General features: G+C 39.9%; 5 protein-coding genes across 5 annotated transcripts in view; 3 read left to right on the top strand and 2 right to left on the bottom strand.

Annotated features, from left to right (window-relative positions):
• LOC307013517 (cell adhesion molecule CEACAM5-like) overlaps positions 1-27814 on the top strand; it is a gene marked incomplete at its 3' end in the record, with an annotated part of 122430 nt that overhangs the window by 62091 nt on the left and 32525 nt on the right. The window lies entirely within an intron of this gene.
• The window catches only part of LOC307047144 (cell adhesion molecule CEACAM5-like), a 65577-nt gene that overhangs the window by 32891 nt on the left and 4872 nt on the right, over positions 1-27814 (top strand). The gene's annotated exons all lie outside the window — the stretch shown is intronic.
• LOC307047149 (cell adhesion molecule CEACAM6-like) lies at positions 3655-6049 on the bottom strand. The gene is made up of 4 exons (XM_079693894.1): positions 5891-6049; positions 5221-5535; positions 4678-4953; positions 3655-4254 (listed from the first exon to the last, which is right to left on the bottom strand). Exons 1-4 carry the CDS (start codon positions 5934-5936, stop codon positions 3974-3976), a joined length of 918 nt encoding a protein of 305 aa, XP_079550020.1. The 5' UTR covers positions 5937-6049; the 3' UTR covers positions 3655-3973.
• On the bottom strand, positions 6211-14353 carry LOC307047145 (cell adhesion molecule CEACAM6-like). Its single transcript, XM_079693890.1, has 8 exons — positions 14088-14353; positions 13117-13431; positions 12573-12851; positions 12066-12329; positions 9776-9881; positions 8244-8290; positions 8112-8146; positions 6211-7389 (listed from the first exon to the last, which is right to left on the bottom strand). The coding sequence occupies exons 1-8, from the start codon at positions 14131-14133 to the stop codon at positions 7165-7167; spliced, it is 1317 nt and encodes a 438-aa protein (XP_079550016.1). The 5' UTR covers positions 14134-14353; the 3' UTR covers positions 6211-7164.
• Positions 18369-27752, top strand: LOC307013424 (uncharacterized protein; the record flags this gene model as incomplete). The annotated part of the gene is made up of 2 exons (XM_079640821.1): positions 18369-19949; positions 26361-27752. The coding sequence occupies one exon, from the start codon at positions 18369-18371 to the stop codon at positions 19035-19037; it is 669 nt and encodes a 222-aa protein (XP_079496947.1). The 3' UTR covers positions 19038-19949; positions 26361-27752.

Genomic DNA, 27814 nt, shown 5'->3' with positions numbered 1-27814 from the left:
AGGTTTGAAAAACAATTTAAACAACAATTTAAAACATTTGGGACAGCAGTGAGAATGTGAGGTGCCTGTTATGAGAAACAATGTGTTGCTTAGACTGAACTCGAAGGAAGCTCGACTGGAGAATTAAAAATAAATCTAAATAACTGTACATATAATTAAATACATTTGACATTTACCTTGAGCTGGCTTCAATACTGTCTTTATGGTATTTAAATTGGGCACAAGTAGAACCTTTACATGGGGTCGGCTTGCAACACAGCAGCATTATGTGTATTTACAATTTCTCTGTTTAACTAATTTCTATCTCTTTTATGAAACGTCTTTTTGCTCAATTTATTTTGTTTTGTAATTGACTTCTGTTTTTGTAAAGCACTTTGAATCGCCTTTGCTATATAAATGTGCTATACAAATAAACTAACCTTTATCTAAATAAAGCAGTATGTTAAGTTGATGTTGAGAACTATGCAACCTTACAACTAATGCAAAATAACAAAAGTGACATTGAGTGGTGGATCAGTCGACTACAACAGAGAAACATTTTCATTTGTGAATTATAGATATGTCAGACAGGCTGGTATAAAACCTAATTCAAGCATACCAAAAAACAAAGGATGTAAGGACCAGTATGAATAAATAAAAGTATGAATGTTTGAACTAAGTTTCGACATCATGAATAGACAAATCTTAAATTGTTTGTGTAAGATTCAGCTCTTATTTTATGGCCTTTTATTTGTGTCTGCGTTTTTTTAGTGTTTATTTGCGTTTATGAATTTAGTTTTCAAAAGGAATGTTGATACCGTCAATTAAAGGTGGGGTAGGTAATTTTGGAAAAACCAGCTCGAGTGCGCTAGAATTTGAAAATCTGCCACTTCCTTACAGAGCCCCTCCTCCAACACACACGAACGCGCACATGACCAATGAGGGCACGAGATAAATTTGTGCACAGATGGAAGGCTGACAGGCAGGTAGGCCATCCAGTTACTTTAGCCGGGCCGGCTCAGATGATTGGTTGTGCTTTTTACAGTACCACGGCTTCCACAGATGATATTTTTTAATGTATTTGTTGTCAAAGCACTTCAGATATTCATTGCTATCGGGATGTTAAGAGCATTCCATGGAATATAACAAAAAGTGTATCTCGAGCCTGTCTCTCAAACTTACCTACCCCACCATTAAGATGTTTTTAAAGGATAAACGAAATATTTTGGATTTGGTGTCACTAGAGAAAAACAAATCTTTACATGTTAACTTTATAGCAACCAATCAAACATTATGTTTAACTATCTTAGTCCCAATCAATTCAGACATTGTAGAGGGTCTACAACGGCCAAAACTACCTAAACTCAGCTACATTGGGAACGTTTTGAAATTGTAAAATGTTGTGATTGCGTTTTTGTAATCGATTTTTTTTTTAAAACAACATGATACATTTCGTTGACGAGACGAGACGGAACTAAGGTGTTAATGGTGGACTATCGGACATTCAAAATGCAGGGTATTTCCCCCCAATTGTCCGTCTTGTCTGTCAAAATGCATCTTAAGTTTCTAACTTTCAATATCATTATTACCGCTCTCTTCACTCCAGAAGAGCGATCTCCCTAGGCTTGTTTGAGACGAGCTGCGGCTCAAACAAGCTTGTCTACTTGCCGTCAGGCCTTCAAGGTGAGACAATTAAAGTTTTAGGATATTTTTCACAAAGCATGGTTCATTATTTTGTTTTGTTATTTACAGTATAAGCCTATATTCCTGCTACTGCAGTATTTGGGAATTTTTCTAGAGCATTTTAACTATCCAGAATATTTGATATTGTTAGGTCTCTATTCCACTTTTTACGTATTTGTATTTTAATGTCTAAACACACTGCTGCTTCTGCCACCGTATAAATAATGGGTAACCCATAGTTGTGCACAATCTACACAATTGGAGATTCCCCAATTTACCTGAAACATGCTATCCTACACTTTGAAAAAATAATTGCCTGAAGTAAAATGCTTTCTGAATGTACCTGATGTTCCAGTATATACATTAATGTTTACCAAATAATAACGTGTTAATTCATGAATAAACCTTTAAATGTTTAGTCATATGAAACGTTGATGTTACCAGCCCCGAAGGCGACACTTGTTGTTTTCCCCTTGTGAGCATGTGTGTGTTTGTCATTTTAATCACAAAACTTTATAAAAGTGTTGTTGAAATGAAAATAAAGGTAGAGTATAAAGAAGGTCTTAGTCCAAACCAGGTGGGAGAAGAGCCACTTCACACCCCTGGTCAATCTTGGCATCATGTCTGGTATCACTCCACAGCACCATGGTATCTACATGTTGTTTGACATAATAAATACCAAGCTCTTTTACGAGAGGCCATTTTTCAATTAATTATTAAGGATCATTTATAAATTGCTTGTTGCGTACACTGTAAATGATCAACAATGTCACAAACTTGGATAAACAAGGAAAATGACTCAAATGCACGACCCGGGAGACAGAGGTAAAGCATAAGAAATATACTTTATTTTCAAAAGGTATACAAAAGAAAAACGACACTCTTAGCGAGTTGAAAAAAGGCTCCAATAAGGCAAAACGAAAATAGCTCACTACGTGAGGAAAATAATACGCTGGTGAGCAGAGTACTGGCACAGGACAAGACGAACTGACAAAGAACAAAAGGAATCTGGGGCCTATAAACAAAAGGTAACTGGGCACAGGTGGAAGCAATCAGGGGCAGGGCTGACGCTGATGAGGGCGGGAGACACACATTAGGATAGGAAGTGGGAGACAAGACAGAAATTGATTCAACAAAAACATGAAACATAACTGGACTTAACACTTTTGACGGGACACAACAAACAACAGTTCTGGTAAGGTAAAACTTTTGGAGGCATAATTATACGAACACCCCGCCCGCAAAGTACTGCCTTGTTCTGTCTTATCTGAAATAAGCAAAGCAAAGCTGAAGGACTGTGATCCCATTTTCAGGTTGTTTTATGCTACTGCAGGAAAACATAGAAGAAGCTGTGATACACTTCATCATCCTGGGAGTCATCTCAGATGAGCTCTTTCTATTTAAAGTGTTTGTTCCTTTATTTATCAGTGTAACTATTAATTATTGACAGACAGTATGTTTCTCTTTCTGTTTGCAATCTATTTCCCTGTTGTTTGAATCTAAATGTCTGTGGTATCCATATATGTTTGTGAGCTTCCTCAGAGAGAACATAGCTTACTTTGTCTGCTACTGTATTGTGTTTTGAATGATTTATACCCTCTCTGTCTCTCTCCAGGTTTAACTGAAGGAGCTGGTGTGTTGTCCTCTGAATGCAGCTGTGGGAGGGAAAGTGATGTTCAACACAACATTGACTCCAGGAACAACTTTTCAATCAGTGAACTGGAAATGTGGTGCTAAAGAGATATTTACATGCTATGATAGCAACTTCCCTGCACCAGGGTATGAAGCCAGGATCACCTTCCTCATGTTTACTGGATCTCTGGAGCTCAGGAACTTATCTATTGATGACAGTGGAGATTATTCAGTTACCATTTTAATACCTGGAGGACGAACACAGTCAGGGAGCACAAGACTGAACATAAAAAGTGAGAGAACCTTTCAAATGTTGCATTTCCTTTAGTGCGGAATGAACCTTCAAAGAAATGAACAGTCTATCATTTTAATGGTAGGTTTATTTTAACAGTGAGGGTAACAATATCAAAAACCAAAAAAATCAAGAAATTGACATTATATAAAAGATAAACATTGATTTACATTTAACTGTGGGAAATAAGTATTTGATCCCCTTGATTTTTCTTAGCAATACGATCATTTTTAAATCAATATTGTGAGTCATGATCTTGTATTTAGTATGTAGCCTTGTAATAAGATGGATAATGTGCAGCGAGGCAGTTATTTATAATTTTAAAAAGTGAGCAGGATCCCAACGTGCAGTGCTCCCTGCACATTATCCCTTACATATCAGATGCTATCATCTTAGATACAAAACCAGTACAGAGATGGATGCAGCCTGAGACGTCTCATATCTCAGAGTCTTGTCGTTGAAGGCCTGACAGCTGTAGCTCCCACTTTGATTTTGCTGAACGTTCATCAGTTTGAGTTCTGGTCCATCAGACAGCGTGCTACCATTCAGAAACCACTGAAACTGGGCAGGAGGTCCGGAGTCAGCTGAGCAGGACAGGCTGATGTCTGATCCTTCCTGATGGTGCTCTTTTGGTGGAGATATTGTCAAAATAGTATTTTCTGGGCCATCTGAATTTAGGGTTAATACAACAGCAAGACGTTAGTATTCACAACTGCATTATTATACAAATACAAGGAACTTATATTACATAGCAGGCATGCAATGCACAGTTTCTAAATATAGGTGTCCAATGTACAATGATTTAGTTTGAACTGTGCTGTAGTGTGCAGGGATGATGCAATGGATTCAAATAGGAGGGGAACATGTGTTTTAATATTTTATAAACCCAAGCGTGAACAAAAAGACAACAGAACAAACTGACAATTATCCAAAGTCTTTGCAACTAGATCTTGTTTAGTAAATACAAACCCATGCATGAATAAAACAAGACTAAACAAGGTAAGATCAGTAAATTAACTCGGACAATTCTCTAAACTTTGTTTGCCACTAGATTTCGTTTTTTAAATATACTGAGCAGGTTAGTAACTCACAGTAGATGGTGAGGGTTAGTGGAGCACTGGTGCCCTCACTGACAGGATTAGATACACGGCAGCTGAAGGGTCCCTGGTCGTAGCGCGTCACATTAATGATAGTTAAAGTGGATCCTCCATCAGTGATCTGAACTCTGTCACTTCCTGTAACCTCAGAGCTGCTGTTCAGCCAGAGGAAAGAGAGAGGGGATCCAGAGGAGGAGGACAGACTGACAGAGCTGTTGAACTCCACCAGCTCTGTGCTGCTGGAGGTTACCATCACATTGGAGACTGGCTCTGTGGGTGAAGCACAACGAATATTTTATAAAGTTACAAGAGAAGAAAACATTGAAGTGGCTGGAGTCTCATCTTAAGAGGAGATATTGATTATTCGTGGTTCCACATTGAACGTTTTTACAAGCTCCATCCACGAAAAAAAGGTACATTTCATACATTCATGATGGTGGTGCAAAGAAAAAAGAGCCCTATATCATTGTTTACTCAATCGCTACGCAAAATCTTCATTCAGCAGAGAAAGAGATACAACATGTGAAACGTTCTCACCGTATACTTCCAGTCTTGTGATCCCTGACTGTGGTCGTTCTCCAGGTATTAAAATGGTAACTGAGTATTCTCCACTGTCAGTTAGAGCCAGGTTCCTGAGCTCCAGAGATCCAGTAGACATGAAGAAGGTGATCCTGCCTTCATACTCTGGTGCAGTGAGGTTACTCTCAAAGAATGTAAATATATCTTTAGAACCACATTTCCAGAGCACTATTTGAAATGATGTTCCTGGAGTCAGTGTTGTGGTGAACATCACTTTCCCTCCCACAACTGCATTCATTCCGTCTGGCAACACACCAGCTCCTTCAGTTAAACCTGGTGAGAGACAGAGTTCATTGGAAAATAAGCCCTGGGACAAAACCCTTCATTACAGTCTAAAACAAAACAAAACAAATTCAATTTTTATTTTCATAAGTTAAAAAGTAGACATCTTGATATTTACTCTATCATACGCCAAATGTCTTACTGTAAATAAAAAAAATTCTAAGCAATTCACTTTTATCAGTCATGCTTTTGGTTCGCTAACTATGATGCTTTTGATTCACAAAACAATGAAAAGACCTCCAGATTAATAGAAAAACTCCTTTCAAACAACTTGTTTACCAATTCAGAAATGTTTATAAGTATAGGAAGTGTAGGTATAGGAAGAGCAGTAATGTAAGATTCTCACCTGTGAAAGCCAGAGAGACAATCCATAGTAAAGCGAAAATATCCATTGATGTATCTTTGTGAGATATGAACAGCCACAGAAATGTCCTGATAAATGTGAGCCTCTTGCCGTTCTCAACATATCAGTGAGTAAATGCAGAACTACCTACGTGTTGAGGTACAAAGTTTCTGCATAATTAGTCAAACCCAGTGAAGCTGCAGACATGTCCTAAAGCTGCAAGACATCGCCCTCTAGTGGTGTACATATGTTTGCATGCCATACTGATGGTTGATAAAGAGACGTGAATAATACTGTGGTATTAACAATCAGACAACAGCCAATTTAGTAAATACATATTTAATTTAGGCAAAACTAAGGACATTTCAGGTTATGGCATACTTTTTAAACAATAATAAAATGCATGAAGCAAAAATAATTATTCGGTATAGATCTATCAGTTTTGTTGTTTGACTAAAAAAAAAATTGAAATTATAAAACAACATCCCCGCATGACAATCGTGACCTGAAAGTCGGACCTCTGAGATGAAAGTCTGAATTCTGAGAAAAAACGTCGGAATTCTGGCTTTAATACAAATAATTCAGTTTTTTCGGAAAATCTCAGAATTCTGACTTTTTTCCACATGCTGCAGTTCAATTACAAATTCAAAGGTTCTAATGTGCACATAAGTGTACAGCGTATAAATGGCAATGAACTCCTATGTCCGAGCTTCTCCAACAATGCAACATAGTAAGACATAGTACAGTAAAAAAAAAAGAAGTCTATATACATTATACATGTAAATAAAATATGATATATACAAGAACAGAAGGTACAAATCAATATTGCACAATAACATTAGTTTAAACACGGTTTATTACAGTGATAACTATTTCAATAAATAAATTGTAAAATTGGTTGTTCCAATTGGTGATTGGAAGGTTGTGCTAGAGAAAACGTAAATAGATTACTGAAGTCATCAAATAACCTTTACTTTAACCTATTAATTAATTATTAAGGATCTTTCCAAAGATGCTTGTTGCATACCCTGTGAATGATCGACGGTTCAGGTAAGTAAACCTTTGGAAATGGGAAAACCCCGCCTGCACATTACTTCCTTGTTTTACCTTCATATATTGAAATCAGCATTCTTTAATACTAAAGTGCTTTGGAGAAGCTAACTCAAGGCAAATGAGTCCTCCATAAAAAAAAGAAAAACTGAGAGGGAAGTGAAGGTTTCTCTTGTTAGCTGCTTCCAGTGAGACCCCCCCCACATTATCCATTTCATCTAGTGTGGTCAGTTCTTGCGGACCTGAGCGTAGGGTTCGGCGGTTTCAGGCTGAGGAGTCGGCCTCTTGTTCCGCTGTAGGTGAGCATCGTAGGTTGGGAGAGAGGACGCAGCAGCACGAGGAATGTTGTTCACTCTGAACTCAGCGTAGTCAGACGGTTTATTCTGGTCTCCCATCTGGACTTTCCCGCCGTTATTCTTTTTGGTAAAACGGACATCTGCGTAGTTCATCTCCTAGGAGAAATAAAAAGAAAGGAAATTAATGTAAGATAACATTTACAGTTACATTGGATTGAATCATACCTCAGTGGTAGGCCTCAGCATGTTATCATCTATAATCAACTCTCTTCAGCTCTAGACTTAAGCACCGGAGTACCACAAGGTTCAATACTTGGTCCACTTCTCTTTACCTTATATATGAATAACCTGCCATCTGTCTGTCCTGATGTGGAAACACATCTACAGTATATGCCGATGACACCGTGATAGATGTGCATGCCAATACAAAGCAGAAGGCTGTTGCTAAACTGACCTGTATCTACTTGTCTCTCATCCTTTTTGTATAACTAATGCTGTTGATGTATTGTGATTTTAAAAAAGTGTCTATTATCATCTGGCCGGGGACAACAGCTGGAAGTTAGCAATGTGGGCTAAAGCTGCCCCATTTACTGTTTGTGGTGACAGTTGATCAATGGGGAATGTCCACAACACTATAAACAAATAAACTAAACTAAACATCTGATTTGATGCAAAAAAAAAGGAGGTAAACGGAAAAATTCCAAAATCGTTAATAAGATAAGCTATCTCTATAATGTTGATCTAATGACACATTTTCACGTATTCTTCATTGTGTCAGCTTGATATCTCATTCCTGGTTCAAAGTCTGATGTTCAGCACTGTGTTTACAAACTCTCTTAGTAACCAGCAGAGCATGAAACGACTCTGATTACTTTTACCTGACTTCTTGTGTACGCTCCGTTGTCCTGGCCTCCTTTATAGCGTAGGACATAAAAAAAGCTTAGAATAACTCAATGAAGGACAAATACATCTGTGAACACACAAACTCATGTTACACGTAATAGACTTACCCGTTCTGGTGTTGGTGTTTTCAGCAGAACGCTTTTTCTTTTTTTTTCTGTTTAGAGAGATCATTAGTCTCGGCAACACAATAATGATACAAGCAGCAATATATCTAGTTATTGGTATTGCATGCATGATAGAAAAAGTAGTTATTTCTTCATAAGAGCTGTAACTTTAATTTGATCTGCATATATAGTTCTGAAAGTATTTGTTACGAATGATTTGCAATCATAGACTTTCAAACAGTAATGTATTGCTCTATAATGGCGCTTTTCCACTGCAGGGCCTCGCACAGTTTAAGCGTGCCGTGCCAAACCCGAACCGCTTTTTTTTGCTTTTCCGTTAGGGGTAGTTCCGGCTCAGGGCTACTTTTTCACCTTTTTTCTGGCCCTTCAAAATCGAGGTTCTTACCGGGCCAACAACCGGGCTAAATATGCTAAACTAGTGACGTAAACACTCTCGACTGCTGAATGGTCAGAGAGAATCGCTGGCAAGGGGGCTACAACTACAACAAAATGAACATATTTGACCGTGATTTAATTGTAATACACGTTTCAAAATGATGCCGAAGTAACAACATACTGATACCGGTTAGTAAAAACCATGAATTAATGCTTTGACAAGTCTGCAGACAGACGGCAGCCGAAAAACCTTTTAAAATGCATGTGTTCTGAATGGAGATCGGTTAAGCTAACATTGTATATGCTCCGACTGTCCACACTCACAACAACGGCCTATACAGACATAAACAAACCAGCGACTGTATTCGCCATGACACAGACAGCCTGTGGTTTGTACTTGTTTAACTTGTGTCTAGTTTCTGAACAGATATGAGGAGCTGTGAGCTCTGAGTGCTAACAGCTAACGGCTGATGTTGGTTTTGTGGTTCGCATTGAAGATGATGTCACGGCTCCGCCTACACTGCGTTACTATAGTTACTGCCCCAGCTACTAAACTGTAATGGAAATTCAGCATAAAGTGAGCCTGGCCTACCAAGGCCTAACTATACCCAACTAAGCCGTGCGAGGCCCTGCAGTGGAAAACCGCCATAAGGGTCTCCCCATACTTTAACTCATGGTGAATCATATATTCCATCACAGTTAAATATTTATACCTTGCAAAAACAGAATGTTAATCATTGAAGTTGTACAGTGTCGAGGTGCGGCTCCATTGTGACACAAACGAGTCATAACTAAAGGGCTTAGGAACATATGGAGAATATATAATAAGAGCAGGCCCTTTGTTGAACATCAACCTTTTGTAGTTTGAGTAAACAAGGTTGTTACACACAATGTCTACACCAGGGATCACCAACTACATTTGTCCAAAAACAAGGGCCAAAAACACCATTCTAGCTCCACATTTTCTGGATGATATCTTCCAATGTGCTGATCCTGAATCTTCCTCCTGCTTGGTTTTTGAGTCAAGCTTTTGGGTCTAAACTTGGAGATACTGAGCCATCACCTTTCCCATACTTGTAATTGAGTATTACTCTGAAAATAGATTTATGTTATATACTTAAGATCTTTTCCGCACTTACTTTTTGTCATGAAAGCAGTACCACACAATAGCAGCTACAACACAGAGGACGACTAAAACGCTGATTACTATTCCAGCGATGCAACCAGCCGAACAGCCTGGTGGGCCTTGAATAAAACAGGATAAAAGAACATGATTTTTACATCATTCTGTAAACAGGAACTGTCTCATTATCTCAAAATGCCTGTGGATAAAAACGATATTACATTTCTCCCCATATGAGATATCCTAGCTAGTTATTAAACCTATAACATGATTCTGTTAAGCATGCTGTTTAAAATGCATTTTAAATTATCATAAACCATTGAGTCCAGGCTCATTTCCTTCTACAGTCCCTGTTCTATTGATGGCATTAAATAAATGGGTAACACTTTATATTAAGGTACACACATTCACCATCAACTAGTTGTTCATTAACATGCATATTAGCATATTATATTGGCTGTTTGTTAGTCATTATAAAACACTTACTAATGCCTTATTCTACATGACCATATTCTACAAGTAATAGGTCATTAGTTGAGAGTTTTTCCTCAATAACCCTCTTATTAGTGCTTATTTGTTGCAAGTAAGGAAGTTCTTGTATACGAGTTTTGGTCTTAAAATGCTCTGCTCAATATGGGCCTAATAAGGCAGTAGTACCACAAGAATAGTAATTCTCCCATAATAACACTTAACAAATATGGTGTATTCTTATGTAACAAGACATGGAACTATAAGTGTTAACCCCTAACCCTTTAGTTACCTCTGCTATCTACGGTGGCTGATAGCGGCAAACACGCCACAATGGCCCAAAACAGCTTCAGAATCCATGCAAATATAAAAACACAAATGTACCAAAACACGTGCAATGGCAGAAACATTTTCACACATGTACAGCATTTAAAAAACATTCACGAAAAGATTACGGAAATAGCTGCATAAACTAAATGCTGCAAATAGTAGCCGGGACCAGGGCACTTGTTGATATTTGGGGATTATATAGCTGGCTTTCATTGTTAGCAGAGTTAGACTGTTTGATAATTGTCAGTGTCTTGTCAGTTTATTTTAAATTACATGGTTGGATAGGTTAGGAATCAAGCAATGACATTGTTAGAATTAGCCAATAAAACGGTTGCTTACTAACAACAGTGACAGTCCAACTTTATGATCCACGGACGTCAACAAGCACTCCGGTCCCAAATGTGTGCATCACTATTTAGTGTCCCCTGGTTTCCGCTGTGTTTTTAGCTTCTTGCGTTTTTTATTTGCAGAATTTTGTATTTACAGTTTATTCTGGGCTTTATTCCGCGCTTTTAGAAAATGCTGCACATGTTTTGTCAAGTTGGTGAAGATGTTTCTTAATGTGCATGTTTTTGGAAACATTTGTGTTTTTTGAAAATGCAGCGAATTTCTCTGATGAAAATGTTTTAAGCCACTGTTACAGTCAGCCACCATATCAAGCCACAATTTTCACTCGGCTACTAGCCTGAAAGCAAGTATTTTGTACGTCTTCATGCATTTTTATTTTAAGCCATCGCTGTACGAGCAAAGATTGCAGATCTATCTTAATTGCAAACATATGTAGTTGTTGTTTATTTTTGTTCCACAAATTTTTAATAAGACCTTCCTACATTATATTTAAAATATTAGTAATTACACTAAGCTTAGTTGAATACTTGATTGACTGGTCAATTAGCACATTCCAGAGGTCTATTATTTTTCGCTAGAAGACTGCAACTATGGACAGCAGACCGTCGCCAAGGATCAAGGGTCCACAGTTGTGCAATCATACCAATTAGATATTCATTTCCATCCGTCAGGAAACACTGCGGAAAACTTTCTATAAATTATTTTTTATATTTGTGAAAATCACAAAACGTTTGATTCATGATGTCGAAACCGTCACCAGAAAAGAAAAGAAAAATGAAAAAACATAAGAATAGAGGCCATAAGACAGAGCGTTTGACGTCATATAAATCAACAGAAGAAGACAGACAGGAAGTAAACACTAACAGGAACATGGTGTGTAGTTTAAAGACTGGTAAATGGAAAATAAACTGAACAGTTACAGAGAACCTTTATTTGTTCTTGGCAATACGATCAATCAATATTGTGGGTCATAATTTTGTATGTAGTATGTAGCCTTGTGATAAGAGGGATAATGTGCAGAGAGGCGATCAAATATTTAAAAAAAAGTGAGCAGGATCCCAACGCGCAGTGCCCCCTGCACATTATCCCTTACATATCCGATGCTATATTCTCAGATACATCCCATATTTTCCATCTGTATTTCTTTGTACAAAACTTACCCAGTACAGAGATGGTTACAGGATGAGATGTTTCATATCTCAGAGTTTTGTTGTTAAACGCCTGACAGCTGTAGCTTCCACTTTGATTTTTCTGACTGTTTGACAGATCGAACTGCGATCCTTTTGACAGCAGGCCCCCATCCAGAAACCAGGTATAGTGGGCCAAAGGGTTGGAGACAGCTGAGCAACTCAGGCTGATGTTTGATCCTTCCAGATAGGGTGCATGAGGCGGAGATATTTTCAAATTAACATTTTCTGGGCCATCTGAAATTAGGGGAGAAACATCAAAAAGTTAGTATGCATTAATAACTGAATTATGGATATATATACACAGAAGAAACATCTGTAAAAAAAAAGGGATTTCCAAAAATGAACATCGTTGTGATCTTTCCACATATGAGTCTTGGAAAGGAAATATTGTCTGATAAATAATGTATGGCGAACTGAATGTAAGGGAAAACAAAACAGCAATTCAAAGAAAGTAAAAAAATCGTGCATGTAACTCACAGTAGATGATGAGGGTTAGTGGATCACTGGTTCCCTCACTGACAGGATTAGAAACATGACAGCTGAATGGTCCCTGGTCGTAGCGGGTCACATTAATGATAGTTAAAGTGGATCCTCCATCAGTGATCTGAACTCTGTCAATTCCTGTAACCTCAGAGCTGCTGTTCAGCCAGAAGAAAGAGAGAGGGGATCCAGAGGAGGAGCAGGACAGACTGACGGAGCTGTTGAACTCCACCAGCTCTGTGCTGCTGGAGGTTACCATTACATTGGAGACTGTCTCTGTGGGTGAAGCACAACAATTATTTTGTAAAGTTACAATATAAAATAAACACTGAAGCAGATGGGAGTGAGTCTCATGTTTAAGACGAGATATGGATTATTAATGGCTCTACATTGAACGTTTATACAAGCTCCTTCCACAAAAAAAGAGAATCTTTCTACATTGTTATTTGATAATGGTGGTGCAAAGAATAAAAAGCCTTATATCATTGTTTCCTTGCTCAAACGCCACAAAAAGATATGCAACATGTTAAAAATGTCTCACCTTCAACTTTCAGTCTTGTGATCCCTGTCTGTGGTCGTTTTCCAGCTTCTAAAATGGTAACTGAGTAATCTCCACTGTCATTTAGAGCCAGGTTCCTGAGCTCCAGAGATCCAGTGGACATGAAGAAGGTGATCCTGCCTTCATACTCTGGTTCAGTGAAGTTGTTAACATTCCAAGTAAATAATTCTTCAGCACCAAATTTCCAGTTCACAGATTGGAAAGGTGTTCCTGGAGTCAGTGTTGTGGTGAACATCACTTTCCCTCCCACAGCTGCATTCAGACCGTCTGGCAACAAACCAGCTCCTTCAGTTAAACCTGGAGAGAGACTGCAAAATAAGCCCTGGGACGAAATCCTTCATAACAAACAAAAACAAAAACACATAATGATGTATTCCATAATGCTGTACAGTTGCATCAATGTTTAGCTGTTTATAACAATTTACAAAAAAATGTGGATGCTTCTTAAATCTAAGCTTAAAAAAGATCAAACTTTTGCCACTTCATTCCCATATTGAAGTCTATAGGCAAAAAGTGTTTTATTTTATTTTAGTCTTACAATGAGATAAAATTAGCAAGATACAATTGTGCCATCTATTTTGAAAAAGCAACAATCGATCAAGATGTTGATTCACACGATGTTTAATAAACCTACATTTATGTTTACATAAATTGTTTTAACTTTTTTATTTGTATAAGTCAGAAAATAGACATCTAGATATATCCTCAATCACATGCAAAATGCCTTACTGTAAGTTCATGTTTGTTTCAGCAATTAGCTTTTATCAGTCCTGCTTTTGGTCCGCTAACCATGCTGCTTTTGAATCACAAAATAATCTAAAAGTAGACCTCCGGATTATTAGCTCAACTAATTTCCAAACACTTTTTAACAATTCAGCAATTATTATAAAGTATAGGAAGTCATAAACGTAACAGCAGAAGATGGAAACACTTTTAAAAAACAACATTCTTACCTGTGAAAGCCAGAGAGACTATCCATAGTAACGAGAAAATGTCCATTGTTGGAACTCTGTGAGATATCAAATGCAGAGGAAATGTCAGCTATCAAACTTTGACTGTCCTGATAAATGTGAGCCTCTTGCAGTTCTCAACATATCAGTGAGTAAATGCAGAACTACCTTCTTGTTGAGGTACAAAGTTTTTGCATAATGAGTCAAACCCAGTGAAGCTGCAGACATGTCCTAAAGCTGCAAGACATCGCCCTCTAGTGGTGTAAATATGTTTACATGACATATTGATGGTTGTTAAAGAGACGTGAATACTACTGTGGTATTAACAATCAGACGACAGCCGATTTAGTAAATACATATTTAATTTAGGCAAAACTAAGGACATTTCAGGTTATGGCATACTTTTTAAACAATAATAAAATGCATGAAGCAAAAATAATTATTTGTAAATATGTTTACATGACATATTGATGGTTGTTAAAGAGACGTGAATACTACTGTGGTATTATCAATTAGACAAAAGCTGATTTACATCAAACATTTGGTGAGGCCTATTTACTTTAGACAAAACTTTGTTCATAATCACTTACAGCATATTTTATCAATAATCATATGCTTCAAAGAAACCAAGGAGAAACCAAGGAGTTGGTATACATCTATAAATGTTGCTGTTAGACCAAAGAAAACTTGAAATTATAAAACAGCAATTCTACATGACAGTCATGGCAAACTATGTCCTCCCGTGAACAGTGTTCCCATTTATAGATCATTATAATAAATGTAAAGAGCATGGATAATATTTATATTGTGTGTAGTATTCCGGCCATACAAAATAAGAGCCTTGGTATTAAACATTCATGCTGTAAAAACTCAAAAACCTTTTCCGTCTCACTTTTTTTTCTCTAGAATTGTAAGATTTAAAAGAATTGTAAAATTAAAAAAGAATTCTCAGACCTCAAATAAATATAGAAATCCGATTAAATTAAAGAAAGAAATAACAGGATGTTAAGCACACATCTGCGTAAATAAATACATAAATATGCTTTTTATGTGTATTTGCATTTAAGAATTCTGTATTGGAGAAGATATTGAGTCTGTGAAATTATAAAATAAAAACAACAAATTAAGAATAATCTAAACAATAAATTTAAACCTAATTTTGTGGCAAATATTCTTGTAGATCATGAAACATTAGACAAGATAAATCAACAAGTCCTCCAACTAATACGACCAGATAGGCCGATTGTTCCGACCCATAATACGACCCACAGGAGCGTTTTCAATCAACGGGAGCGTCAGCCTGTCAACCCTGTCTCCTAAAACTCACGTTCCCACAGAACTAAACTGCATTCTCAATTACGTTTAATTAGAAACGTATTTTCTTCCACGTTTGTTATGAACGTATCTTAAATACGGTTATTTTCTACATGTCTTTGCCATTTATTGTCTTAGTGTTGCTGTGACGCGTCCTAAAACCCGGCAGTAAGCTGTGCTCGGTTTCCCTCGACAAAAAGCAATGGGATTTCTTCACAGGGTTTTGGAAAATAGCTCAAAATAAGGTCAGTGGAAAGCGAACCTGAAACACGTTAAAGGTCTCCTGATTTAGTTTGTGAATTAATACTTATTAGAGTTTCGGCTGGAGAGTGCGTGCGGAACTGTCGGTTAGATAACAGGCGTGTGTAAGTCCTGCATCTGTATGATACAAATGTGTGTAAAATGATACCGGGTGCTGTAATCACTCATCTGGTTACGTTATTACATTGATCACCACATCCCCGACCCAAAAGAAAGGACGTATTATTGGCTTCCCCTAATTTTTTACCCACGCTTCTGCACACACACACATTCCATGTATGGTATGTAATTATTAACAAATACTAAGTCTGACATCTTCATTGACATTTTACAATCTTTCAGGGAACATCCTCTAATAAGCTCACTAAATAAATATCAGTTCACAGAAATGTTATTTAATTTTTACGAGTGGCATGTTTGTATTGAACAGGTTATTTAACAATGGAATAAAACTATTTTTAAACTATTGGAAAGCACGGAAAATGTGTGTGCATTGAGATGAACCATTAAGATGACATAAACATGAAGTCATGAACACTAACCCAGACATTAGTTGTCTAACTTGAACCTAAGACACTTGTAGCCAGTCTCTGCTGACGCACAATAAGGGGAGTGTCAACACAGACACCTGTCAACCAGGGCCGTATCAAGGATTTCCTAAATACCGAGGTCCAAACATGCTAGGGGGGTTCAGGGGATACCCCCGAGATTTTGGGGATTTTCATGATCTAGTTAGATGCTTTTTAAGTCAGGGGGGGGGGTCACAAATTGGATAATATATTGATTTCAAACCATGTCAGTGGGCTGACAATGTCAGCATAAATTATTTTTTAAAGTGTAATACATAAGAATCAGCTGATTGTTACTATTAATGATCTGGACATGCAGAGGCTAAAATGATCACAAAACATTGTCAACATTAATTTCCCATGTCTCTCTCCTTTCCATAACCTGCAGCCTCTCTTCCATCTTCTTTAGTCTCTCTGTCTTCTTCCTTTGCACTACTCTCTGTCCTCTACTCTTTCTCTTTGTTCAATCTCTCCCTCGTTGTTCACTTTTTGCTCCTCCTCACTTGTCGCTCCTGCCAGTGAGCAAGCAATTCAGCTATTTAGTTCATTTCACTTGTTTGTTTGCATTATTTTTTTAATTTAAATCTGTTTTGTTTGATTCTCAAAAGAGAACAAAGAAGTAAGCAAATGGTGTTTTATACAATAGTATGTTATTATGACATCATAACTGCAATAGATATATGTTGTTTAAAAATTATACCTATTGTCTATATTGTAAATGAAAACTAAGTTATAGAGAGATAGATGGATAGATATATAGACAGAGATAGATAGATATAGATAGATAGAGAGATAGAGAGATAGATGGATGGATAGATGGGGTTATTAAGCCTACATTATTTTTGTGTGACTGTACCTGCAGCTCCTCCCTGACTTCCATCACTTTCTCTCTTTCTCTTTCTCTCTGCCTGTCCTGTCTCTTCCTTACCAACGCTGAGCTTCGACTGATGAAGTATTTTTATTTTTCATTATATCTGAGTCAGTGTAAAAAGAAAACAATACAATGTTATATCTTCAATGTTTTACTCAAATTGAAATGAAAGAAAAGTATTACAACGTGTGTTAAAAGGTAATCCTTCTGACATTGGATGAATGTAATTAACTTTAGCTCTCAAGCTAGTTTATTCACGCAATTCAAACCAAAGTTTAGTGTGTGAACTAAAGTGTGACATCATGAATAGACAAATATTTAGTTTCCTTTGTAAGTTTTAGTTCCAATGGCCTTTCTTTTTTTTCTTTTTTTGGTTTTTATGTGTTTTTTAATGTTTATTTGTAATAAGAATGTTGTATTTAAAAGGTATTTAGAGGGAATTTGAGTCCATGAATTCAGTAGAAGAAGAAGAACGGTAACAGAAAAGATGTCAGAATAAAATGTCAACCTAATTTTGTGGCAATTTATCATTTCAATATTAAAATGATTAACAGGATAAATGAATTGTTTGGAGCTGGTATCACTATAGAAACAAGTTTTTTAACGTCAACATTTTAACGTCTGAACACGCTGCTGCTTCTGTAACAAAATAATTTCTCAAATTGGGATCACTAAAGTATATTTCTATATCTATACTTGACACATATGTTTCAGGGATGGTCATTGAGGACAGTGTCATTACTGTAGACACTTTCTTTCAAACTTAATGACATATTTTTAGGATCTTAACCTTGAAGGTATATGTCTAGCATTGCAAGATATTATTTTTAGCATAATGTGATGTGCTTTTTCCATCTCAATCCCTTGCAATCCATTTCTCAAATTGGTCGTTTGTTTTAGCGATCAGTGCGCTTGTTGACGTTCGGGGATTATTGTTTTGTATTGTTATTATAGCACGTTTGTGTCGGCCACTGCATAAATAATGGTTAAACCATGGATGTGTATAATTCATTTATATAAGGCCTTTGGACAAAACTCCACTTTAACTATATTTAATGTGAACCGCTACGACCAGGGACCATTCAGCTGTTCAGTCCTTTCAGTGAGGGCAGTGCTCCACTAAACCTCATCATCAACTGTGAGTTACAAAACTAGTGAAGCTGACAATATTGGCAGAGGTTTGAAGTTGGAGTTTGATTTAGATTATTGATTTGAACATAGGGAGCAATGGCCTTTACGACCTATTTTTGCTATATATTTTTTCACAATATGTTTATTGGTATTTTCTTGTTGAACAACAACCAAACCCACCTACAGCGCCGGCAGAGCGAGGCTCTGCTGGAGATCACGGCTACCCAGCATGAGGTCCGTGCTCTCCTGCGGGAGCTGCTGCAGCGTCCGGCCACCCGGGAGGTCGATCCCGGAACCAATCCGGCACGGCCATCGGTGATCGGCCTCCAGAAGATGTCATCAGACGATGACCCGGAGGGTTACCTCGACATATTCGAGGGCACCGCGGCGGCGTGTGGGTGGCCGGAGGAGGAATGGGCTGTGCGGCTGCTGCCCCTGTTCTCCGAGGGGGCACAGTTGGCGGCGCACAGCCTGACGGAGTCCTCCCGGTACGTCTACGGCCAGTTAAGGAGGGCCATCCTGGCAGTACGCCGGAGGGACATCGCTGCAGCAACTTATCGCCGGACTGCCGACATCCACGGTGAACTGGGTCCAGTGCCACCGCCCCGCCAGCCTAGAAGCAGCCATCCTCCACGAGGAGGATCATCTCTCCCTACCCCGGCGGAGCGTAAAGGAGGAGCCCCGGTCTTCCACGGTCCCAGCGGGCAGACCCACCCCGGCCCCGAGGCGGAGATGTCCCACAGCGGCTGCCGCTGTCACACCCAAACTCATACCCACACACACACCGCAGCAACAGCCCCCGACTAACTCTCTCCCTTTTCCTGTCTCTTTTCAGGGTCCAGTCTACGCGTCTGGTCAGACGGCTCCACCGGGGGCTCCTCAGATGCCAGGGTAGGGTTGCTGCCCGCGCATGGAGGTCAGACAGCTGGTCTGGGTTGCGGGACCGCCAGTCTCCTCCCCCGGTCCCAGGGGACGTATCGTATACCAGTATGTATACAGGGAGCAAGAGTTAAGTGGCCGAGGAGGGAAGATGGCAAAATGTTCTGCGACATCTGAAGAAAAGCTAAGATGAGTAACAGATTTGTCCGAGGGTGCACGACGATGCAGAAATCAGCGTTCAGGCTAGGCTACAGCAGATCAATTGAGTTGTTCTTGTAAATGTTTTGTTCATATTTAGATTGTAATTGTCTCATTTAAAACGATGGCATTGTTCATATTTAACTGTTTAGGCACAATGGTCGCGGTGTTTTTAGCGGCCTCTGCACCCCTCTGCTGTGCTGTCAGTGCAGGAAAAAATAAATCATTCATGTTCGTGTTGATATGAAAAGTGACCACACGGTCGGTGTCTCTGTTCATTTTTTTTTTTCTCCATGCCCTTAAAAGTTCTGTATGAATCATTAAAAAAAAATGAATCAATGAACATTTGCTGCTCAGTACCCAAACATAAATATTAAATATGTCTCATCTCATCATTAAAACATGAAAAATAAAATGACGGGTAATAATGGATTATGACGGAAATGTTACGATCCTGTCCGTCAAAATGACGGACAACGAAAAACTCTAACGCAACCACTGCTCGAGAGTGAGTTGGACTCGTGAATTGGTGACTTGACAACAACACTGGTTTATAGGTCCTGGCCATACACTCACACAACTTCTGAATCTTCAAACGAGCAACATCTCTTTGTTTTATTGGACCGGATTTGTCAGATTCAAGTAAGTAAAATGCCTTTTTTTTGTGGTGATTATTACAATGTTTAGAACATGTACATATTTAGTTATTTTGGAATACATTCATCACATTTTATTTTGAGCAGCTTATGTCTTTGTTGTAATATTACAACACTGGGTCAGTGTGGTAGTCAAAATAGCATTGCACCTGTCATGGAGATTGCCCTTATATGTTCACATATGGAAATAAAACACTAGTAGAAATATAATGTCTTTGATAATTCACTATAACTAAGTTATAAATGTGTCCTCTGTTAAGATTTTGAATTAAGACCAGAATTGAATAAATGAATACATTATTTCTGATAAAAGTATGTGAAATTATATCTGAAATTATAAACTTGTGGTCCTTGTTGGGGAATAATTTGCTTTGGTATTCAACCTTCTCTGGCTACGCTTCCCTGCAGTCTCTGGATTTCCTTGCTCTCACGGAGACCTGGATCACTCCATCCAACACATCCACCCCAGCAGCTCTCTCCACAGCATATTCCTTCTCCCATACACCCAGACCCTCTGGCAGAGGAGGTGGCACTGGTCTCCTGCTCTCTCCCAAATGGAGCTTTTCCCTCTTCAAGCTACCTAATTTCACTCCTTCCACCTTTGAATTCCATGCCGTCACAGTAACCCATCCTATACAATTAACCATTGTTGTTCTCTACCGTCCACCAGGCGCCTTGGGGGACTTCTTGGAGGAGTTAGATAATCTCCTCTCACACATCCCTGAAACTGGCCCTCCCGCTGTACTTCTCGGAGATTTCAACCTCCAGACAGGGAAGATATCTGAACTAACATCTCTGTTAACCACCTTTGCTTTCTCACTGTCTCCATCCCCACCAACTCATAAAGCTGGCAATGTCCTTGATCTCATATTCTCAAGGAACTGCTCTACTTCTAACTTCTCTGTAAACCCGCTCCACACATCCGATCACTTCTTCATTTCATTCTCTCTACCCCTTTCCAAACATAACAACCTAATCTCTTCTAACTCTGCTCCTGTCCGCCGTAACCTCCGTTCCCTCTCCCCCTCTACCTTTGCCTCATCGGTGCTCTCAGCCCTCCCTTCCTCTGACTCCTTCCAACTCCTGCCTCCAAACACTGCTGCAAAAACTCTCCTCTCGACTCTCTCATCCTCTCTGGACTTTCTCTGTCCTCTCACATCGCGGCCGGCTCGTCAGTCCCCTCCTGCTCCCTGGCTAAATGACGCACTGCGTGCTAATAGAACCATCCTTCGGGCAGCAGAGCGGAAATGGTGGAAATCCAAACACCATGACGACCTCCTAACCTATCAGGCTCTCCTCTCCTCTTTCTCTGCTTCCATCTCTCAGGCAAAAAGCACTTTCTTTCAAGATAAGATCCAATTTTCCTATTCCAATCCCAAAAAACTATTTTCTATCTTCTCCACCCTCTTGGACCCCCCCAAAGCTCCTCCCCCCTCCTCCCTTCTGTCAAGCGACTTTGTTAACCATTTTGAAAAAAAGGTTGATGATATTCGCTCTTCTTTTTCTGACTCACCTTTACTCACCGCTGGGTCACCAGACCCTCCCTTCACCCACACACTGACCTCCTTCACCTCTGGGTCACCAGACCCTCCCTTCACCCACACACTGACCTCCTTCTCCCCTCTCTCTCCAAGTGAGGTTCTTACCCTCGTTACCTCTGCCCGTCCTACCACCTGTTCTCTGGACCCTATCCCCTCAAACCTCCTTCAGACTATCGCTCCTGATATTCTACCATTTCTCACCCATTTCATCAACACTTCTCTAACTTCTGGTCACTTTCCAAACAGTCTCAAGGAGGCAAGAGTAAACCCTCTCCTAAAGAAACCCACTCTCAACCCGTCTGATGTTATTAACTACAGACCCGTCTCTCTCCTCCCGTTCCTGTCTAAAACACTTGAACGCGCTGTCTTTAAACAACTCTCCTCTTATCTCCATCAGAACAACCTTCTGGATCCGCACCAGTCTGGTTTCAAGGCAGGTCACTCAACAGAAACTGCTCTCCTTGCTGTCTCTGACAAACTGCACACTGCTAAAGCAGCCTCCCTCTCCTCTGTCATCATCCTTCTGGACCTGTCTGCTGCATTCGACACGGTGAACCATCGGATCCTCCTTCGCACTGTCCAAGAACTTGGAGTTTCAGGCACTGCACTTTCCCTCCTCACCTCATACCTCAACGACCGCACCTACAGGGTTACTTGGAGAGGGTCCGAGTCCGACCCTTGTCAATTAACTACAGGGGTCCCTCAGGGCTCGGTTCTTGGTCCCCTCCTCTTCTCCCTGTACACAAACTCGCTCGGGTCTGTCATTAGCCCGCATGGTTTTTCATACCACTGCTACGCTGACGACACCCAACTAATTCTGTCCTTTCCCCGCTCAGAGACCCAGGTCGTCGCACGCATCTCTGCTTGCCTAGCAGACATCTCTCGGTGGATGTCTGCTCATCACCTCAAGCTCAACCTTGACAAGACTGAACTGCTCTTCCTTCCGGGAAAAGATTGTCCCACTCTTGACCTAACAATCAACATCGGCACCTCTGTTGTTTCCCCGACTCAGACTGCAAGGAATCTGGGTGTGGTCCTAGATAACAAACTGTCCTTCACTGCAAACATCGCTGCTACAACCCGCTGCTGCAGATACACGCTTTACAACATCAGGAGGATACGTCCCCAGCTGACCCAGACATCAGCGCAGATTCTGGTCCAGGCTCTCGTCATCTCACGCCTAGACTACTGCAACTCCCTCCTGGCTGGTCTACCTGCATGTGCCATCCGACCTCTGCAGCTCATCCAGAATGCAGCGGCTCGTCTGGTCTTCAACCTTCCCAAATTCTCCCACACCACACCGCTCCTCCGCTCCCTTCACTGGCTTCCAGTAACTGCTAGAATCCACTTCAAGACACTGGTACTTGCGTACCATGCTGCGAATGGATCTGGCCCTTCCTACATCCAGGACATGGTTAAACCGTACACCCCAGCACGTGCACTCCGCTCTGCATCAGCCAAACAGCTCGCTGCACCCGCACTGCGAGGGGGACCCAAGTTCCCGTCAGCAAAAACACGTGGGTTTGCTATCCTGACTCCAAAATGGTGGAATGAGCTCCCCATTGAAATCAGGACAGCAGATAGCTTACACATCTTCCGACGCAAACTGAAAACTCATCTCTTTAGACTCCACTTCGAGCGATAGAATTACTAACAAAGCACTTATATACTAATAAAGGGCTGGCTTTCTAAATGCCAGTTGAGTAGCACTTGAAATGTTTGGCTCTATGAAACCTGATGTACTTATATGATTCTGTTTTCTTAAAGGTTGTATCTTCCTGGTCGAATGCACTTATTGTAAGTCGCTTTGGATAAAAGCGTCAGCTAAATGCAATGTAATGTAATGTAATGTAACCTTTGACACAGTTCATCATTTTCTCCTCTCACTGTCTCCTTTCCCATGGCATAGGTCTACGGCCTTGGGTATTGCTGCTATCTCTCTCAAAGAGGGGCAGCTTGGGCACATTGTTGTTTCCAGCTTATGACCGAGCACAAGCTGACATGAGATAGTTTATTGTTCAGGGACATCTAGAAGCCCTTCTTTTTAGGAACGTAGGTTCCCTGGCGCACATTCTTTTCGATGGACGACAGCTCTAGTTAGATTCAGGGTCCATATTTTTTTAGTCTCGCTGATAAAGAATGTTGATTATTACACTCTGAACTAGTTCAAACCTGGAGCTACAGGAGGGGTCTTCAGAATTGATTGTGGCATCTCAACCGTGTGTATATTCTCCTCCTGTGTGTGTGTGTGTGTGTGTGTGTGTGTGTGTGTGTGTGTGTGTGTGTGTGTGTGTGTGTGTGTGTGTGTGTGTGTGTGTGTGTGTGTGTGTGTGTGTGTGTGTGTGTGTGTGTGTGTGTGTGTTGTGTCATACTCGACTACGAGTGACCGCCGATGATGATGATGTGTGTGTCCACCTGAGGAGACGGGAGCATTTTTAAGCTGCAGCCATGCAGTTCCTCCGCCCTCTCTCTGACTCGACTTCTCCTCTTCCCAACACAGTTGCGTATTGAGGGATCTGTCCTGTTGTGCTGTTTGTATACTTATACCGGTCCTTTTGCTTGTTGTGAAATCTTAGAAAGAAAAACTACCTTTACCTGTCTTTGTAGACACGCTTTGATTTGTTTAGGAGTGAGAAACCCTCTTTTTGTTTGAACCTTTTTCTCCTGTTTACTGGTAAGAGTAAGAAGCCTGTATTTTATTTTATTTATTTTGTTAGGCAAGATATATATATATGCAAAGGTTTATTTGTTTATGTGGGTTTATCTCACCTCCTTTTTTTCTAAAAAACAGGTAATTAAAAATACCTAACGCATTTTCCTGTGTCAGTGACCGTTTCTTGGGAGTGGGGAGAGTGAATTCTCCGGCCAAAGCTCCAAATAAACCGTCAGTGTTTGCCCTAAAAGCTCCAACACTCCTCGTGTCTCTTTGAGTCCTGACTGAAGTTTCCCCCACAGTCCTTATCATGATAAACACACACTCCTTATCAGTCATCACTTTTCATGGCAATATGCTAAAAGTTTAGATGACACAGCCATGGTCTCTAGTTGTTATTTGGACATCATAAAATCACTTTATACTTTAACCTTTTAATTAATTATTAAGGATCTTTCCAAATAAAGTGCTTGTTGCATACCCTGTGAATGATCAACAGAATAGGTCAGTAAACCTTTCAGAGGCATTCAAATGGAAAAACCCTGTTAGCATACTACTTTCTTGTTTTACCTTCATATATGGAAATCCAACCCAGTCTCACGGCATTTCGTGTTATAGTCACAACATTTAATCTGATTCGTGTTCACCAACACGATTTTCCCCTTTTTTTCGTGTCACACAGAACGATTTCAAAAGCAATGTATTTCTATTGGTAGTATGTTTCGTGCCTGCAACACGTCTTTTTGTCTGGTCGGGTCTTGGAAGACCGGAAGCTGTGGGGTTCATAAAAATATGTTCTTACTCAATATCAAATCACGATTATTGTTTTTACTTTAAATAGTATAATGTCGGACTTGTGTTGCCGTCTGCGAGGAAAATAAATGGGGCTCAGAGCCTCAGAATACTGAAATCTGTATTTTTCCTTCTAATTTGTTATTCTTTTCTAAATAACACACTGTTATTTACTCAACAAAAACACACAATTATCCTTGTTTTTATTTATATGTTTGATACCATAATCTCTGGCTTTTTTGGCATCCGTCAGGAACTGAATTTCAAAATAAAAATAACCGGAAACAGATGCAGGCCTATATGGGACATTTCAAGCATCACTGCGATACACAGCCACTGAACTGATTACCCAAGATCCTCAGCTATGGTTTGAGCTCGGCGATTGGATGTTTTAGCCGCAATGCACGTTGGGATATGGTGTTAATGCAATATGAAATCCCAAAAACATTTCAGAGTTTAGGATGGCCGAAGACACTACACTACCCATAATCCCCAGCTATCGTTTGGGACTACTGTCCCCGTGATTAATCTTCAAGCTCTGGGATTGGATGTTGGAGTGGCAGTGCGCCAAGGTTACGCCGAGCGTCAAATAGCTCTTTGAAATGGAACGAAACCACGGCAGACTATCCAAAACTGGATTCGAACGGGACCCCCCCCCCCCCCCCCCCCAGAACTACACATGTTGGCTAATGTGTTTCGCAAAATGTTCTATGAGACGTCTCTACTGGGAACGTTTTCATTTTACCCACAATTAGAAGTTGCCAGTATTAAACACATTGGTGTTGTCAAATGTAAAACATATAATTAATAAATGGGCGAAAATTGCTTGTGTCCATAATGCGCAGCATTAATATATACCCACATGACAGCTCATTGTTACTTTGTAATTCTATTCCACTACAATTCAGAGGTTAACCTGGTATTTTTACGCCACTACATTTATTTGAGTTACTTTGCAGATTCTGATTAATGATGTGAAATATAAACAACCCTTAAATCAGACTTTAGTTACACCTGAGTAAAATTCAGGGAAGGTGATTGTCAAGTGCCAACAATCAGGAGAGATATTTGATTGTTGGTGCTTGAGAAGACTAAACATTTATCTGCAGATCCCTATAAAGTATATTAATTACTCGTTATTCTCTACTAGTGTAATACATAATTAAAAACTGTATATAATGGCTATTTTGCACATCCCTTTCAAGATTTCAAGATTTTCTAAGGTTTATTGACATATCATATACACAACTACGGTGCAGTTATGCAATGAATGAAAAACTTGGGTCGCAGGTTCCTCAACAGTGCATTACAAGACATCTATCAATATGTGTGTGTTACGTGCCAGGCAGGCTGTACTTGTGTGGTTTTCCTTCCCTCCTGTGTTTATCTCTTCTCCCTGTCTTCTGCACAGCTAATCAGCAGCTGATCAGTACCTGCCTGTGCACCTGAGTCTGATGGCTGATTGGATCCTCTCACCCTCAGCTGGCCTATCAGCAGCCAGGGCCGACCATAAAGGAGGCACCCAGGAAGTCTTCTCGTTCTCTCTCACCCTGGGCCTGTTGCTGATTGAGGAGCCTGCAATTGACTGCCTTGTTAAGAAAGTCATTCTACTTAGTTTGTTCTGACCTTTGTAAATGTGTGGTGTTGAGAGGTGGGGGAGTTAGGTAAGTCTGGGGTACCCTGTACATTTCTTATTAGTGATGGCAAAATGAAGCTTTGAATGAAGCGTCGAACCACTTGGACAATTGTGTCGGAAAAAGGTTCATTTCTCGAAGCTTCAGTTACAGCGAACTCTCCTGACGAAGTGCAAGGCTGCAGTGGGTTTAACGTATCTTTGCCTTGAAAAATATTCGATGCACACACACACTAAGACTGAATATCATTTGCAATTACAGATTGATAATTGTGGGTATTGGGTTATTGAGAAGAGACTAGATAGTGCTGGACATTTTTTTGGGCAGAGAGGGCCTTTTATCAGTTATTAAGGTATTAAAGTTGAAAAGCAATGATTAAAAGTTGAACTATTCCAGGCATTGAACCGGCTGCGCGGACGACATCGCCGCATCCTGGCCGCCGGCTCTATCCACTGGACTATCTATTCCTTAAACAATTGAAGTGTTTTTATATTACTCAGTCTTTTTGTTCACAACTTCTCCACATTTCGTAGTGTTTCACGAGCCAGAACGATCTATTTTTCTTCTTGGCTTGCTCTATAATGATCCAATTCAAATGCAATACCAACAACAGGTCAACAGCAACAATGCAAACTACGACAACAACCCACACATTGCGCATTGTTTAGAGCGGTTATAAAGTGTTGAAGCGCTCAAATTTGAACCTGTTTCAACCTGTCACCTGTCAGAATCGACGAGGCAGTGCATTGAATCACCTGATTGGACCGCGAACCAGTGAGTTGATTCATTCAGGAAATGAAGCAGTTGCTGGTTCGGACGTCACATGTCACGTGATTTGAAGCAGTTGCTGCTTCGGACGTCATATGTCACGTGATTTGAAGCAAGCTTCGAAGCACTGCTTCTATGGAATAGGAAGTCCAGGGTTGAAGCTCCGTTCGAAGCTTCAGTGTCAAACTGCCATCACTATTTCTCATCACGTAGATAACTAATGTTAAGACACACTAGGTTAGCGGATTGTTGCCAACCCTGTATTCTGTTTTGTCCAGTTCTGAGTAGTTTAGTTAGTGAGGGTTTTTGTTTGAGTTTTGGTTTCAAAGGATATATGTAGAGATAGGCCTGGTTTTGTTTATTTCTTTTGTTTGGCACAATCTCCTTTGTCTCCTCCTCCTCCTCACATAAAGAGTATTTCTGTTTAATTTCTGTTCAGTTAGGTTTACAAGGAATAAACCTT

The sequence above is a fragment of the Notothenia rossii genome (genome assembly GCF_949606895.1).
Source record: "Notothenia rossii genome assembly, chromosome: 7".
Classification (NCBI taxonomy): domain Eukaryota; kingdom Metazoa; phylum Chordata; class Actinopteri; order Perciformes; family Nototheniidae; genus Notothenia; species Notothenia rossii.
Note: the sequence above shows the minus strand (reverse complement) of the source record. Positions and strands in the feature narration are given on the sequence as shown.